This window comes from Chinchilla lanigera, unplaced genomic scaffold, assembly GCF_000276665.1.
Source record: "Chinchilla lanigera isolate Chin_1 unplaced genomic scaffold, ChiLan1.0 scaffold00026, whole genome shotgun sequence".
Classification (NCBI taxonomy): Eukaryota; Metazoa; Chordata; class Mammalia; order Rodentia; family Chinchillidae; genus Chinchilla; species Chinchilla lanigera.
Window position 1 is genome coordinate 2,988,509 of NW_004955427.1, and position 17,528 is coordinate 3,006,036.

General features: G+C 39.2%; 1 protein-coding gene across 7 annotated transcripts in view; it reads right to left on the reverse strand.

Annotated features, from left to right (window-relative positions):
* The window catches only part of Senp7 (SUMO1/sentrin specific peptidase 7), a 166,774-nt gene that overhangs the window by 63,350 nt on the left and 85,896 nt on the right, over positions 1 to 17,528 (reverse strand). For all 7 annotated transcript variants that reach the window (XM_013515200.1, XM_013515203.1, XM_013515202.1 and 4 more), the window contains one exon: positions 863 to 981. In XM_013515200.1, the coding sequence (XP_013370654.1) occupies positions 863 to 981 (119 nt within the window). The remainder of the gene's footprint in view (positions 1 to 862; positions 982 to 17,528) is intronic.

A 17,528-nucleotide genomic window follows, 5' to 3' on the forward strand; every position in this document is an offset into this window, starting at 1 on the left:
GTGGCTGGCCACGGTGCTTTCCCCAGGCCACCCTTCCAAGAGCTTCAGTGGCTTCTAACGTACAGGAGAGTCTCTAGTGTAGCTCCTTTTCACTTTTTCTCTTCTATGATAAAGGCGACTAAAAATATCTTTAAGTAGCTATGTTTGAGATGAAGTACATTTTCTTTAATTTTTGCATAATATGATTAGAAAAACTTCTGGGTGAAAAACAAAGTCACTCAGAAAACTATGTATTTCAACTTGTTTCAAGCGTTCAATAATCAAGGGACCTCTGAAGGTGTTAGTGTAACAAGTGGCTAATGAGGTAAGTTCTTCTTTGTACAAATTTTGGTAAAATGTTTTTAAATCTAGAAAGAGATGGAAAAAGAAAAAGTTCATCAAATCTTTTATCTTAAATGTGAGGGGGTTTACTCAGAACGCTGCATGTTCAGAAGTGTGGGATGTATTGACCTTCAAATTTCCTAGCTTGTATGTGCATCGTAAAACTGAAATAAATTTTCAGGAACAGAGAATGTGTTTCCAAGTAGTGTAGCTAATAAAAAATCCAGTTAGCAGTACGGATATTAAAAAAACAACACATAGAATAGCTAAATTAACAGAACTTTAGAACTACATCTCTAAATCCCTCAAAAGAAAGAAAAGACTCTCAAATTTAACCTTTGGTATTCATAAATTAATTAAGATTTATGTACTACTGAAGTACATAAATAGTAAGACTTAGGAATCTTCTTTATGTTGCTAAATAATCTCTCTTTACTTTCATGTATTCTTTCAATACAAGATGAAATATTTATAATTTAAAATTTCTGTAAAAGCAACAGGCAACAATTCAAATCCTAACAGCTTTCTAAGATTCACAAACCTTTAGGCCGAGTATCAGGTATTGTAGGAGAAAGGCCACCATCACCTCTTCGCTTTTCTGTAGTGCGTGCAGCCTGCTTTGAAGAAGCGTTATCTACAGTCTTACTTGGTTGTGAATCCCTGCAAAACAGAACTGAATTATACTCAGTTCTAATAAAACCCCCAAAATTTTAAAACCAACTGGTATACATTCAAAATAAAAATACAGCAGGTTATAGATATATTCCCAAAGGGAAGATTATATAATCTGGTCAGCGAAAAAAAAAATGCACTCAGATTTAAGAAGTTCTCATCCCTGTTCTACTTTGAAACTCCTTGTGTGTCTTTGAGGGAAAAGACAGGATACCGTATTACACAACTGTGCACAAAATGAGCACAAGACTAATTTAAATGTGTTTTTTTTTTCTTTTTTGGGGGGTGGTTTGAGACAGGGTCTCACTAGGCAACTCAGGCTGGCCTTAAACTTCCAGTGATCCTCCTGCCTCAGCCTCCCTGGGATTACAGGCCTGTGAGCAAGTCCAGTTAGCTAAGTATTAAACAAGTCAAAGGACCTGTAAATATAAAATTCAAGACCATAAATACCCTGATAATCAAAACTACGAGTAATGAAACTATTACAAGACAAAACTAATTGTTAACATCTTTCAAGCACATTTTCAAGTTCACATATGAAACATATTTTCAAGTTCACCTATAAAAAGAAAAGTAGAAAACACAGTTTGGACAACAAATATTACCTATATAGGGAACCATTTAAAATCTAAGGTTAGGGTTCAATGTGTAAAATATAAGGTAGAATAAAAAACAAGTTTTGGTATGACAGATACATTATTTCTGATAAAAATGTAAAGCATCCCACCATGTGTGAGTGTATAGATATGAAATAAAATTTAAAATTTGAGCTAGAAGGATTTAAACTTCAAGACAGTAGACAGCCCTAAGGGGGGGGGGGGGAGAACCAGACACTATAAACAAGTACTCGATTTTCTACATTTCTTTTACAAATAATGACAATTTGACATCAATAAGGAAATACTGTACATTAGTTAAATTTGAGTAATATATATTGTGGTATTACTCTCTGAATTCATGTACACATTTAAAATAGTTTATAATTTCAAAAATATAAGGTAACTGAAATAAATGAAACAAGGACTATAAAGATCAGTTGCTCATTATGTTTTTTTCAAGAGAAATGATTGGGAATATTAAAAATATGGTATCACAGTAAGAAGAATAGTATTGCTGTTATTACATTTTTTTTTATGCTTTTCATATTTACTTTGGTGCAATTTTCCTTAGTTTTAGATTTGAAATTAAAAGACGGAATATTCAAAACCCTAAGACTAAGCCAGCGTAAGTCGCACAAAGGCATCCAGTCGTTCTGTCAGGGCCGGCTCAGGTGTGAGGAAATGCTGCAGGCAGGCAGAGCGGCTGGGCCCCAGGGAGCCAGTGCAGGTGAGAACACACCAGAGCTGTGGCTGGAGGCGCACCTGAAGGCTGAGGTCACAATGGCCTAAGGAGTAAAGGGAGGCCTGACACTGCTGGTAGCAGCTTTGGAGACTTCCCATATAAAGAGCCCATTCCCTCATTGGGGGTGGGAATCCTCACCTACCTACTAACACCAAGAAGACTGCGGCCACAGGTTACTGGCCAGGGTAACGATGTCACCCATGCGCCCTTGCTACTGCTGGGTCAACAGTACTTAAACTACTGCACTCGCACTTCTATTGGCTGGTTACAGTTTTGACCCACGTTGTACCCATCCCTTTGCTGGATAAAACTTCCTCAGAGAAGTGGGCTCCTTGGCAACCTACTGGAGACCCCTCCTGTCTCTCAGAAGCTATTCCTAGTGTCCGCTTCTATTCTCTTTCCTCAAGAATCAACTTTGAATGAGAAAAGCATCTAAGAGCACTGTATACCGAAGCATTTTCTTCACTGAAGATGAAGTCCTAAAGAAAGGTCAACTTATTTTTCTCACTAGCAATATTATGACTACAAACCCTATAAATACAGAATGTGCTCTTAAATGATGAAAATATTAACTGTTCAGATACTCATGCTTCTCCTAAGAAACAAATGGTATAATAGTTCCTTTTCTAACACAAAACACACATTAAAAAGTAATTTACCTACAAACTACACTATGAAGTATGTGGCTGTAGAAAAGAAAGATGTTACAACGTGGGATTTTTCCTGACCAAGCAAAAGCCAACAACAAAAATTAATAATCCATTATTTTCAAAAGATAATGTCATAAAATTCAAAAGCATGGACCCTCAAGATTATTACAACTCTAATATAATCTCAGTCAAAATATCAACAAGATTTTTGGAGACTGTGACAACCTCATTCTAAAATGCACTTGATAGGGGTCATACATATTTAAAGACAGATCCTGGTATGCATTTAAAGATGGCAACGTTGAGACACTATTAGTTTCCATCCTCTGATAACAAAAGAAAATGAATAAATTGGAAATAAGCAAAGTCCCTGAAAGAGAGATACTATAAATATGCACATAACTCAAATTACATAATAAATGTAGTAAAAGCTCAAAAATGGACATTCTGCAACACAAAAAGTTTTAAAAGGTATACTATGCACCTACAGATATCTATAGGTACTAGAGCTGCCCACAGATAATAATATTCTACACACTTAAAAAGCTAGAAGAGTGGATTTTGAAAGTTTCCACCACAAAGACATGATAAATACTTAAAAAAGACAAATACATTTAATCTGTTTTAAACATTATGCAATGTATACATGTATCAAACATTACATGGTATCAATTAAAAACTAAATTAACATAAAAAATTTAATGGATCAAGCAAATCTATCTTGAAGTTATAAAAATATACAATAAACAATGAACTACTAGAATCAAGATACACAAATAGACCCAGTGAATCAACAACAGAACCTAGAAATAAACCCTCAAATACGTGGTAATAAAGGGCTTTGACAAAGTTATTAAAACCATTCAGTACGGAAATAATCACCTTTCCAACAAAGGACACTGGGAACACAAAAGAGTAACATACAAAATAAAGAAGCTGGGCACTAAATTCTTTTGTGTAACACCACAAATAAAAATTAACGCACAGGGCCAGGCATGGTGGCGCACATCTGAAACCCCAGCACTTGGCAGGGGAGGCAGGAGGATGGCCATCAGTTCAAGGCCAGCCTGGACTACACAGTGAGTTCAAGGCCAGCCTCGACTATGTAGTGAGACCCTGTCTCAAAACACAAACAAACAAAACAAAAACAGATGAAAGACCTAAGTGCAAGACAGAAGACTATAAAAACATTGCAAGAGAATATATAGGGGGAAATCTTCGTGATACTGGATTTGGTATTCATTTTTTTTGGTACCGGGAATCAAACTCAGGACCTTGCACTGGCCAGGCAGGTGCTTGTGCCTCTGAGCTATATCTCTGGCCCTGGCATTGATTTCTTGAGTATGAAATATCAGTCAAAAAAAGAAAAAATACATTTCACTAAAATTAAAAACTTTTGTACATCAAAAGGACACTACTAATAGAAATAAAGCTTCTGTAAATAAGGAAGGGAAGAGGAGCAGAAGGGAGGGGAAGGGAAAAAAAAAAGAATGACAGTATATCGTGTACAGATACAAATTCTCTATAATGAATGTGATCAATATATGAATCTAAAATGTACCAATAAACTTAATTTTTTTATTGTAGTAAAAAGCAAAAACATGTTTTCATGAGAAACCACTTTGAAGATATCAGTATGTAATACAACAAGCATTGTTAGTTTCCTACCACTTTGTTTGTAACTCTGTATTGTCTGTACTATTCTTTTGCTATTTCGTAAAAGGTTGTCTGTCTGTTAATGTTTTCCTTCTATTTTTAAAATTAAAAAATTAAAAGAACAACAAGGGGCCAAACATGTTCACTAGAAAAAAAAAAAGACACTAGTTCTTTTTTTTCTTTTTCTTTTGATCTTTTTGAGCCAGAGTCTCGCTATACAGTTCAGGTTGGCCTTGAGCTCACTTTGTAGCTCAGGCTGATCTCAAACTCACGACACAATCCTCCTGCCTCAGCCTCCTGCCTCAGCCTCCCGCCTCAGCCTCCCAAGTGCTGGGATTACAGGCATGTGTCACCATGCCCGACAAGGACACTGAGAACAAAGCACAAACCACAGAAAACATCTGTAAATCATTTATCTCATAAAGGATTAATGTTAAGAACAAACAATATAAAGAGTGCTTAAACTGAACAACAACAAAACAAGCCAATTCACAAAAAGGGCAAAGTTCCAGGCATGGTAGCACATGCCTGTAACCCCAGCACTCTGACAGCTGAGGCAGGAGGATCACTCTGAGTTCAAGGCCAGACTGAGTTATATAGTAAAACTGTGTCAAAAAGCAAAATATTAAAAAAGTAGGCAAAGTATTTGAATAAACATTTCTCCAGGGGCTGGGAATTTAGCTCAGCGGCACAGTGCCTGCCTGGCAAGCACAAGGTGGTGAGTTTGATTCCTGGTACTGGAAGAAAAAAACAAACAAACAAACATTTCTCCAAAGGTATCACAGTCCCTCACTTGAAATTATACTACAACGCTACTGTGATAAAATCCGCATGTTACTGGCTAAAAACAAAAAGGACCTGAAGATCAGTGGAACAGATTAGAAGATGTAATGTAATCTAACAGATTAGAAGATGTAATCTTTTCTAAACTTCTGAGGTCTCCAGTGTCCCTTTTGCTTCACACTCACAATGTTGGCACAACCACAAACACACTCAGCCACTGTTGACAAAGGGGCCAAACATGTTCACTAGAAGAAAGACAGCCTCTTCAATAAATGGTGCTGGAAAAACTGGCTCACCACATGCCAAAGACTGAAACTAGACCCATGTCTATCACCATGCACCAAACTAAAGGCAAAATGACTTAAAGTTCTAAATATCAAAAGAGAAACACTAAATCTGCTGGAAGAGAAAGTACACAAAAATCTTGAAGACATAGGGGTACGCAGAGTCATAAACAAAAACCAAACTGCACTGCAAATACTTACAAGAATCAGTAACTGGGATCTCATCTTACTGAAAGGTTTTTGCACATTAAAAGAAATCAACAACAGAGTAAAAAGAAAACATATAAATTGGGAAAAAAATTTAGACAACTGCCCCTGAGACAAAGGACTCCTATCTAGAACATATAAAGAATTTTTAAAAATCAGGCCCCCAAATTCAAAGACCCAATCCAAAAAAGGGCATCTGAGATGAATACACATTTCTTACATGAAGAAATACAAATGACAAAATGTTCAACATCATTAGTCATTCAAGAAATGCAAATTAAAACAACACTGAGATTCCATTTCACTCCAGTAAGAATGGCTGTCATAGAGAAATCAACCAATAACAAATGCTGGAGGGGCTGTGGGGAAAACGGGACCCTTCTCCACTGTGGGTGGGAGTGTAGATCGGTGCAACCACTGTGGAAATCAGTCTAGAGATTCCTTAGTAAACTAAGATCAGAAGTCGCATTCAACCTAGCTATTTCCCTCTTGGGCATTTTTCCAGAAGACTGAAAACACCATACCACAGTGATATATGTGCACCCATGTTTATTATAGCAGTGCAATCTGTCATAGCTAATCTTGGAAACAACACAAATGCCCATCAACTGAGGAATGGATAAAAAAGATGTGGTATTTTTATGCAATGGAGTATTACTCAGCTATAAGGAAAGATAAACTCGACGCTTTTATAGGTAAATGGATGCAACTAGAGACCGTACTCATAAGTGAAATAAATCAGACTCATATGTGTAAACATCATACTGCTTTCCTAGTATAAGAACCTGAAAGAGTAAATAAAATCTGAAAAGTACAATAGATATTGTGAAAGGGAAAGAAATTGCTCAAATAGGAAAGAACAACTCAAATGAGGGAAAAAAGAAAAAAAAGAAAGGCGGAAATGTGTATATTTATATACACAAGATAGCTAAGATAATTGCACTACTAATTTCTACTGGTTTATTGAAAGGAACAGTTAATGTGTAATTCTTTGATCAATCTTACATATCTGGTTACCTGAGTAACCACTTTAAAGATAGCAATATGTAATGTAACAACCACTGTTAATTTCCTACCACCTTGTTTTAAAATTCTTTACCATTTTTATTATTTTTTAATGTTGTTTTGTTTATGCCTTTGTTTTTGTTATTTTATTTTTCTTACTTTCTCATTAAAATTTAAAAAAAGAAAAGATGTATGTATCTAGAAGGATAGCTGGGATAAGTGTATTGCTGATGCCTACTGGTTTATGGAAAGGAACAGTTAATGCTTGGTTTTTTTCTCTTGACCAATTTTTCATGCTTATATCTGGTAATCAGAACAATTAATCTAAGACAACAGTATGCAATATAATAACCATTGCTGAATTCCTACCATTTGCTTTAATGAAGCTCTGTATCCTTTCCAATTTTTTTTTATTACTTGTTATTCTCTTTAACGGTGTGAACAATCTTGCACTCTCACATCTGGTAATCTGAGCAACTTCATTGAAGATAACAATATGTAATACAACCACTGTTAATTCCTATCACCTTGGTTCGAAATCCTGTACCGTTTTTATTGTTTTTGTTTTGTTTTGTTTTTGTCTTCATTGTTGTTATTGTATTATTGTTGTTTCTCTTTGAAATAAAAAAATCTCTAAAGAATATATGTAAATGGCTAGACGGGTGGAAAAATATCCAGTATCACTAATTCCTAGAGAGATGCAAATCGGAACCACGACAAATCAAGAAATTAACGAATATTGGCAAGAACATGGAGAAACTGGAATCTTGTACACTGTGGTGGTAATGTAAAAACAGGGCAGGCTTTCTGGGATTAAAGAAAGATGGATCCCTGTCTTGGTTACTTTTCTATCGTTGCTGAGATAAAATACCCAACACCCAAAATTAAGGAGGGAAAGGTTTATGTAGCTTACAGTTTGTGGAGGTTTCAGTCCATACTTGGCCGGCTCTGGGGCAGAAGATAGCAAAGCAACAAGAGCAAGCGGGGAATGCAACCGAACAGCAAACAGCCAGAGCAAAAGGGAGGAATGGCGGCAAGCAGCCTCTTTCTCTGCCTTACTTTGTAAACAGGCTACCCCCACCTAAGGGGCGTGTAGCTCTCACATAATCTCCATGCCCTTCTCTTCCACAGGCTCAGGATGTATACAAAGTAAGCACCCCGGCTTCCTGCTGAGTCACTTAGCCAAACCTCTAGACTCCCCAAGTTGACACAGTGTATCAACCATAACACTCCACCCCTTGTCCACTTGGCAACCAGATACATTTCTTTAAACCAGTTTCCAGATACAAAGACATTCCATTAGAACCATAACATTTCACCCCCCAAAGACTCATGCACATCCCTTTATGCAAAAGGCATTTAGTCCACCTGCAAGAGTTGCCAAAGTCCTAACAGTTGCAGCATTGCTGAAGAGTCCAAGTCCTAAATCTCCGAGATGAAGGCAAACTCTTAGCTGTGACCCCCTGTACAAATGAAAAGTTAAACACTCCCAACATTCAATGGCACAAAATAAGCAGTACCATTCCAAAAGGTACAAACAGGGGGACACAGAGCATTGGGACCAAAGCAAGTCCAAAATCCAGCAGGGCTAACATTATGTCCTGTAATTCCACATGCGGCATCTGAAGCAACTTGTGGCACATTGTGAGCTCCAAAGGGTTTGCATGAGTCCACCCCTGTGGCACTTCTGGTGGTTACAGCATCCACAGCTTCTCTCTTAGGCCTGCTTTGCTCCCTCCTTGCAGCTTTCCTTAGATGATCCACGGTCCTGGCTTTTCTAAACTTCTGAGGTCTCCAGGGCACCTTTTGCTTCACACTCACAGCTTCACACACTGCCCTCTCAGGGGCACACTGCCTGGCCTCCCAGGCCTTCTGAAACCTGGGTGGAAGCCTCTTGACCCTCAGAACTCTTGCATTCTCCACGAACCTAAAGCCAGGGCCACGTGGATGATGCCAAGGTCTGCTGCCACCTGGAGCAGTAGCCAAGCTTTCCTCTCTCTTGGCCACAGGGGTCGAGTGCCTGGATCCAATTCTGAGGAGCAGGTTTTCTATGCTGCCGCCATTCTGGAACATGGTGCTCTGAGGCTTCGTTCTCAAGGCAAGGTCTGTCACCTCTGCAGTTTTGAGGCTGCAAAGGGTGGAGACTTGCTGCTTCTTGTGATGCCCTCAGGCCATCTTTTCTATTCTCCAGTTCCTTCTCAGCAATAGAGATCTCCTCATCCTTATCTTTGCAGTCCCCAGCTTTACTGGAGCTTCCTTTCTGGCCAAGCCATGACACACACTGTCTGGAGTCCAACAACCAATGAAATCCTTCTTCCCAGCAGAAACCTCCCAAACCTGGTCTTTACCAGCAGGATTTCTATCAGCCTCCTGAGCTTCTGAGCTCTGACCAGAATCTCCCAGACAGAACAGCCGAAGGTATTCTAGTGCTTCTGTTTCAGGGGACATCTCTGAACCTTTCTGAACACTTCCCACAAGCCATTTCCAAAGGCTGTTGAACCACATGGTCAGGTATACGACCATGAGGACCTACCATCCTCTCGCACAAGACTCTACTCCTCTGGTACCAAATTCTGTCTTGGTTACTTTTCTCTCGTTGCTGAGACAAAATACCCAATGCCCAAAATGAAGGAAGGAAAGGTTTATTTAGCTTACAGTTTGTGGAGGTTTCAGTCCATACTTGGCTGGCTCCAAGGCAGAAGATAACAAAGCAACAAGAGCAAAGCGGGGGAATGGCAGTCGAATAGCAAAGCAGCCAGAGCAAACTGGAGGAATGGCGGCAAGCAGCCTCTTTCCCTCCCTTACCTTGTAAACAGGCTACCCCCACCTAAGGGGCGTGTAGCTCTCACATAATCTCCATGCCCTCCTCTTCCAAGGCTCAGGATGTGTACAAAGTAAGCACCCTGGCTTCCTGCTGAGTCACTTAGCCAAACCTCTAGACTCCCCAAGTTGACACAATGTATCAACCATAACACTCCCAAAGAAGATAATTACAAAATTATTACATAAAGAAACTAAACATACAATTACTAGCTATCGTACTCCTCGGCATATATATCTAAGGAACTGAAACGAAGTCGTAACAAAATTCTTTCATGCTGTTTCCACTACAGCACTCTGCACTATAGCCAAAATGTGAAAACAGGCCTACTGTCCACCAACGGGTAAGAGAAAAGCAAAATGTGGACACTATTAGAGGACATAAACTGACACACGTATGGAAGAACTTTGGAGACGTTTCACTAAGCAAACCCAGTCAGATACTGAAGGACAAACACTGCATGATTCCACTTAGAGGAGGTGACCACAATGTGTACTGACAGCGGAAGTAGATCAGAAGTCATCAGAGGCTTGGGAAAGAAGACAGGGTAGAGTTACTGTTTAATGGTAAGACAGCTGCTGTCTGACTGCGTGTACCAGGGCAGGCAGCCTGCATACAATGCAAGGGAGGGAGAGAGGCTTCCCTGTTGCTGCGCCTCCCTTTTTGCTCTTGCTGCTTTTGCTGTCTTCCGCTGCCATGAACTGTTGCCCTCTGCCATGTGCCACGCTGCCTTGGAGCCAGCCGAGTATGGGCTGAAACCTCCACAAACTGTGAGCTAAATAAACCTGTCCTTCCTTAATTCTGGGCATCAGGTATTTTGTCAACAACAAGAGAAAAGTAACCAAGGCACTGATATTAAAAAGATGTGGTGACAGTTACACAACAATGTACATAAAGTTAACAGGACACAAGGAAAGTCTCATTATAAAAAACTGGGCCAGGCATGGTGGCTCACACCTGTAATCCCAGCACTCGGGAGGCTGAGGCAGGAGGATCGCTGCGAGTTCGAGGCCAGCCTGGGCTACAAAGTGAGCTCAAGGCCAGCCTGAACTACATAGCGAGACCCTGTCTTAGAAAGACAAAAAAAACTGGAGTGAGCAGATAGGGATGAGAGGGGCAGGGGACACAAAATAAGAATTAAGATGCGTGTGTGTATATATATACAAACTCCACATGATAAATGTAATCATTACATTCTGCAACTGTGTGCTAATAAAGAAATTAAAATGTAAGACTGAGACTTGGTCATAGGCCTATGGGATGCTTCTCCCATACCACTCCCTTTTAAAGTCACACTACTAAAGACCTACTTACAGTATAGTTCTTCATCTAGTGCCTACCCAACCTCCCCCCAAGATTACAAGACACATCAAAACACAGAGTTTGAAGACACAGAACAATTGTCTGAACTAGATTCAGATACGTGAGAATGTTGGCATTATGGGCCTGAGAATTTAAAACAACTATAATCGATATGCTGAGGGATTTGGCTGGTAAAATAGATGCAAAAATTAATGAGCAATGTAAACAGAAAGAAGAAAGCCCATGAAAGCATCAAAAAGAAACAGATCCAAGGGGGCTGGGGATTTAGCTCAGCGGCAAAAGCGCCTGCCTGGCATGCGCAAGGTCGTGAGTTCGGTTCCCGGTACCGGAGAAAAACCCAAAAAAAAAAAAAAAAAAAAAAAGAAACAGATCCAAATACTGAAACAGAAATGAGTGATGCCTTGATGGGCTTCCTTGGGGACTAGGCAGAAAAAGGACAGAATACAGAAAAGGAAAGCACTGCAGAACTTGAAAACACATCAAGAGAAAGTTCCAAAGCGGAAAGGGCGGAGGAGACCGACCAAAACCTAGAGTGTCAGCAAACTTGGGGTAACTACAAAACTGCACTGCAGGCATTATGGTATTATCAGGGAAAGAAAAGAAAGGAGGAGAGTACTTGAAACAATAACGACTAAGAATTTCCCCAAATTCGTTTCTGACGCCAAACCATAGGTCAGAAAGTTCAGAGAACACCAAACAGACAAATGTCCCCCAAATTACACATATATCATATTAAACTGTACAAAATCAGAGATTAAAAATTTTTTAAATGTCTAAAGCTGGAGGTTTAGCTTGGTGGTACAGTGCCTGCCTAGTACGCACAAGACCCTGATTCAAGCTACAGGACATTTCCTACAAAATAACTTCATAGAGAGACAAAGACTTCTCAGAACCACACAAACAAGAAAACAGTGGAGTAAAATCTTTAAAGTGTGGAAAAGAAAAGAGCCTAGCAACTAAGAATTATACTTCAAGATCAATGGACAAAAAACACCTATAGGCAAACAAAAAAATACTCTGCTGACAGTACATCAGCTTTGCAAAAAATGTTAAAAGTTCTTCAGAAAGAAGGCAAACATTAAGGGAAGAAACTCACACTTACACAAACTAATGAGATTCAGGCAAAGAGTAAGTAACAGTAAAATAGTTGGGTTTTTCCTCTCATTGTACTGTAAATACCAAGAATAGAAAAGAAACGTAATGGAGACTACCACGAAGCGGCTCTGAGCAGGATTTCAGTGAACCCAGCGGCTTTCCTTGGTTACCTGTGGGTCTATCCCAGGCCCGGCCCCTGGTCTAGAGATGGGAGGCTGACTCATAGTAAGTGAGCCTCTGTGAGTCACCGGTCCCGCTGAGGCCTGTAACGGCAGGTGAAACCGTGAAGCCTCAAAGGACAAGACAGGCCACAGCTAGGGGCAGCTGGCTCCAACCTCAATTGTCTGGATAAGGATTGTAGCTGCAGGCATCTCCCTCCTGGGTGGAGGCCTTCCTGCAGACAACACAGCTCTCCTAAATTAACAAAATGTCTCACATGGAGAAGTCCTTGAGTGGTTCCTGCCTTTCTTCAGTATTCCCCTCCCTTGACTTGATAACTAAATAAATACAGGTGGCCAGAAAAGATCTTTGTCTCAGCCCCCAGAGAATCTCAAATTCTGTTTGAGGGTTCTGATCCTCCTGGAGCTCTGAAATCATATCACTTGACCCATTTATTTAAGCCTTTGCCCATACACTCCTTGGGAAGACTGCGGGTCTGATCAGTCCACAATAACTAAGGTACAGTGTTGCCAGGCATGGTGGTGCCTGCCTGTAATTCCAGCACTTGGGAGGCTGAGGCAGGAGGATCGTTCCAAGTTTGAGACCAGCCTGGGCTAAAAGTGAGCTCAAGGCCAGCCTGAACTGCACAGCGAGACCCTGTCTCAAAAAGACAAAAACAAAACAAAACTAAGGGACAATGTTAATGCATTAGAAACATATGGTAACAATAATTTAAATTTCAACCTTATGCCAAAACTCACAAGAAGAAATCAAAGTTTGAAATTGAGGCTTTATTGCTGATATTTGCTTTAAGAGTGTAACTAGATTTTTCCTTCCCTAAATGGTCCAGTTTACTTAGCTGGATTAAGCCTATCATTGAAATAGCCTCAAATTTAGGACAGCTGGAATTTGAGAATCTTGGCTTCAGTCCTGGGCCCATCAGTTCCATCTTACTGACATCTACTTCCAGACTGAACAGTTCAGAAACAGGTACTATATCATCCTGAAATCTTGTATAGAATTCACCACAGAACCCACTTGGGCCTTACACTGCCTGTTTTATAAGTTCATTAATTACTGAGGTTCTGGCTAGATACTGGCCAATTTAGATTGTCTGTTTCTGCTTATGAGTTTGGGCAGACTGTCTTCCAAAGAACTGGTATAGTTCATGAAGTTACCAAGTACGCGGCATAGCATCGAAGTTGTATAAAGAAACAAAACATGACACAGGCAAAAACATGGACAATTACACAAGTTAGTATTACTGTAACTGGATTTGTAACTCCACATTCTGTTTTCTACACAATATGAGATTCATGTATTTTTAAAAACAATTATGTTATGCTTTTGAAAGCAATGAAAAGAGAAGTAATTCTGTGACATCAATAACTGAAAGCTGTCTAGAAGAGTCTTTGACATTACGTGAAGTCCAACTGGTATACACTCAAACTCAAATGTTATAAACTTAGTAAGTTAGATGTAATCGCCACAGCACTCACAAAAGAAAATAGCAGTATACGTCACTGTCCCACTGCCAGCACGAAGTATCAGACACCACAACTTACAGAGAAAGAGTTTATTATGGCTCACAGTGTTAGTGGCTTTAGCCCCTCTATGGATGGATGGCTCCTGGTCAGAAATGGCAGAGCATGGCAGAGGAAAGATGCTTAACCCAGGAGGTACTGAAGATTCTTCAAAAAAGTAGAAGTAGAAATTTCATTTATTCCCCTTTCTAGGTATCTTCCCATAAGACCAGCCTGGGCAACATAGCAAGACCCTAGATCTAAGTATTAAAACAGAAGCATTAAACCTATTGGAAGAGTAAATAGGTAAAATGCTTGAAGACACAGATACAGGGAAAGACTTTCTGAACAAAACCCCAACCACATGGGAAATAATACAAAGAACCAACAACTGGGTCTCACCCTATTAAAAAGCTTTTACATGCAAAAGAGATTATCTAAAGAGTGAAAAGACATCCTACAGAGTGGGAAAAAAAATTAGCCAGTTGTCCATTTGACAAGGAATAGTATCTAGAACACATAAAGAAAAAGTTAGACTCCCCCAAATTTAAAGACCCAATCCAAAAATGGGCATCTGAGATGAATACACACTTCTCAGAGGAAGAAATACAAACAGCAAATAAATATATGGAAAAATGTTCAACATCATTGGTCATTCAAGACATGCAAATTAAAACAATATTGAGATTCCATCTCACTCCACAAACAATGGCTACCATCAAGAAATCAAGCAAAAACAAGGGCTGGCAGGGCTGTGTGGAAAAAGGAACCCTTCTCTACTGTTGGTGGGAGTGTAAACTGGTTCAACCACTGTGGAAATCAGCATGGAGACTCCTCAAAAAACTAGGATTGAAGGTCCACCTCGATCCAGCTATTTCCCTGCTGCGTATCTTCCCGGAAGAATTTAAAACATAATACCACAGCATAGACACAAGTTTCCTATGATGAATGGGATCATTATGTATATTTCAACTTGAGAGAGAGAGAGAGAGAGAGAGAGAGAGAGAGAGAGAGAGAAAGGGGAAAGAAAGAAAGAAAGAAAGAAAGAAAGAAAGGAAGGAAGGAAGGAAGGAAGGAAGGAAGGAAGGAAGGAAGGAAGGAAGGAAGGAAGGAAAAGAATAGAAAGAAGAGAAAGAAAAAGCAAGCTAGCTAGCTGATTTTGGAACAGTATTTATATCACGACATTCTCTATATCTAAAAACTTACAGAAGTGTATGTACTTATAAACCATGTATTTACATGTACATAAAAGAATTACTAGAGAAATGGTGTTGTGACTCAGATTCTCAACCATTTACATATTTTACAGCTGAATCACTATTAAAAAAAAAACAATATTTATACAGAATATCTGGAAAATAAAAATCCAACCACTCCACATAGGAAATAGTGAAATTTCTTGCTTATTGGAGGCCTGTTTTTTTAGAGTTACACGTTTTCTCATTTACTGCTCCGATATACTTAAGTATTATTATTTCATTTTACGGATACCATAAATTAAGACATAGAAATGTTAAGCAAATTGCCCAAGCTGCAATTCAAGCCTATCCTTAAAAAAGGTAATATAGGCATAGCATTTTTCATACCATACTACTATACTAAAGAGAAAATATTCGGTTATCCAGGAGTGGTGGCACATACCTGTAATCCCAGCACTCAGGAGGCTGAGGCAGGAGGATCGACACAAGTTCAAGGTCAGCCTGGACTACACAGTAAGTTCAAAGCCATCCTGAACTACATAGCAAGACCCTGCCTCAAAAAAAAAAAACTAAAATAAAACAAACATATATATATATATATACACACACACATACATTAGTTTAAAAATTGTTATTGAATTACTAAAAAGCTGAAGAGGGGCCGGGGACATAGCTCAACAGCACAAGCACCCGCCTAGCAAGTGCAAGGTACTGAGTTCAATTCCCAGCACCCCCCCCAAAAAAATTTAGAAAGCTGAAGAATTAAATATTTAAATATAAAAACTGCCATGTGAAAAAATAAGATACTTTAAGATAATTCTAAATTTAATTTTCTATTCATCATTGGTGTTTTCTATCATTTTTTGAATTCTAATACACAAAAAAAGGGTTTTTTTCCTACATAATACCACTCAGGTTACCTGTACTAGTAATAACAATTCTGGACAGGCTAATGTTAAAATAAAGTTTTAGTCTTCACATAACATTGTTTTATATGTATCACTGGAGGCAAAAGTGCAAGACTTTCACAGGCAACCTAGAATTTTCCTGGTCATAACCCTCATTATTCAATCCACAAAGTCCATATGTGATGGAGACCACTATGAAGCAGCCCTGAGCAGGATTTAAATTAACCAATTGGCTTTTTCTGTTTATTTGTGAATCCGTCCAAAGCCTAGGCCACTTGTCTGGAAGTGGGCAACAGACTCGTAAGTGAATCTCTAAGTCACTAATCCCTACTAAAACCTGCAATGGCGGATGAAGCCAGAAAGCCTCAAAGGATAAGACAAGATCACAGCCAAGGACACTTGGATCCCACCTCAAAGACGACAGCCTCAGGAATCTCACTTCTGGATGGATTAACTTAATCCTTATTACGGATTAATGTAGTATCTTACTTGGAGAAATTCTCCAGTAATTCCGCCCTTCTTGAGTATTTCCCACCCTTCTTCTGCTGACCAAATAAATATGGGCCACCCAGAGAAGGTCTTGGTTAGCCCAGAGAGAATCTCCAATTCCATGAGAAGGCTTTCATCCTCCTAGAACCCTGAAATCATTCCATTCACCTCTTTTTATTTAGCCTTTGCCGTACACTCGTTTGGGAGACTGTGGACCTGATCAGACTGCAATAACTAAGGAATATTATTAACCTAATACATGTGTTTCTGCATGACACTGTATCTTCGTAATAACAGTGATGTGAAAATTTATCAAATTGAAAGAGAAAAGCTAGCTAGGTACAATGGCATATGCCTACAGTTCCACGTTTACACACTGTCTACAATAAGAGAACAGTAACAATCATGTCACAACCTCATGTCTCCTGGGAATACCTCAATAATATCTACTTTGAGAGAAGAGGCCGGGCGGAGGCTGGTTATAGAAGAAACCATGCTGCACCGATCTGGGTTCAGCCTGTACCGCCATTACCCTGGGGTTTATCTACCAAAGAGAGAGCATGGCTACACTTCCGACGTATGTCCATGAGAAACTCTTAATTCTCCTCAAACTAAACTAATTTTAAGGGAACACAAAACTAAAGCTAATTTTTTTTTTTTTTTGGTGCCAGGAATTGAACTCAGGACCTTGCACTTGGTAGGCAGGCACTGTAACCACTGAGCTATATCCCTGGCTACAGCTAAATTTAAGAAACTCAATATTCCTTAAATCAAAAGGTATGAAGCTGTGAAGGCTGTGAAAATGGCCATGGCAGCACTGCTAATGCCAACAGTGGTTTCAGGATCAGACACTGGCATCCTCATAATAAAGATTTCGGTAACATCAACTGCATCAATAGCCACTTTATATTAAATCAAAACATTTTTTGTGGTACTTTTCTATAATGGAATATTACTCAGCTATAAAGAAAGATAAACTCAAGGCCTTTATATGTAAATGGTCACAACTAGAGACCATACTCATAAGTGAAATAAATCAGACCTGCATGTGCAAGCACTGCATTGTTTCACTAGTATAAAACCTGAAAGAGT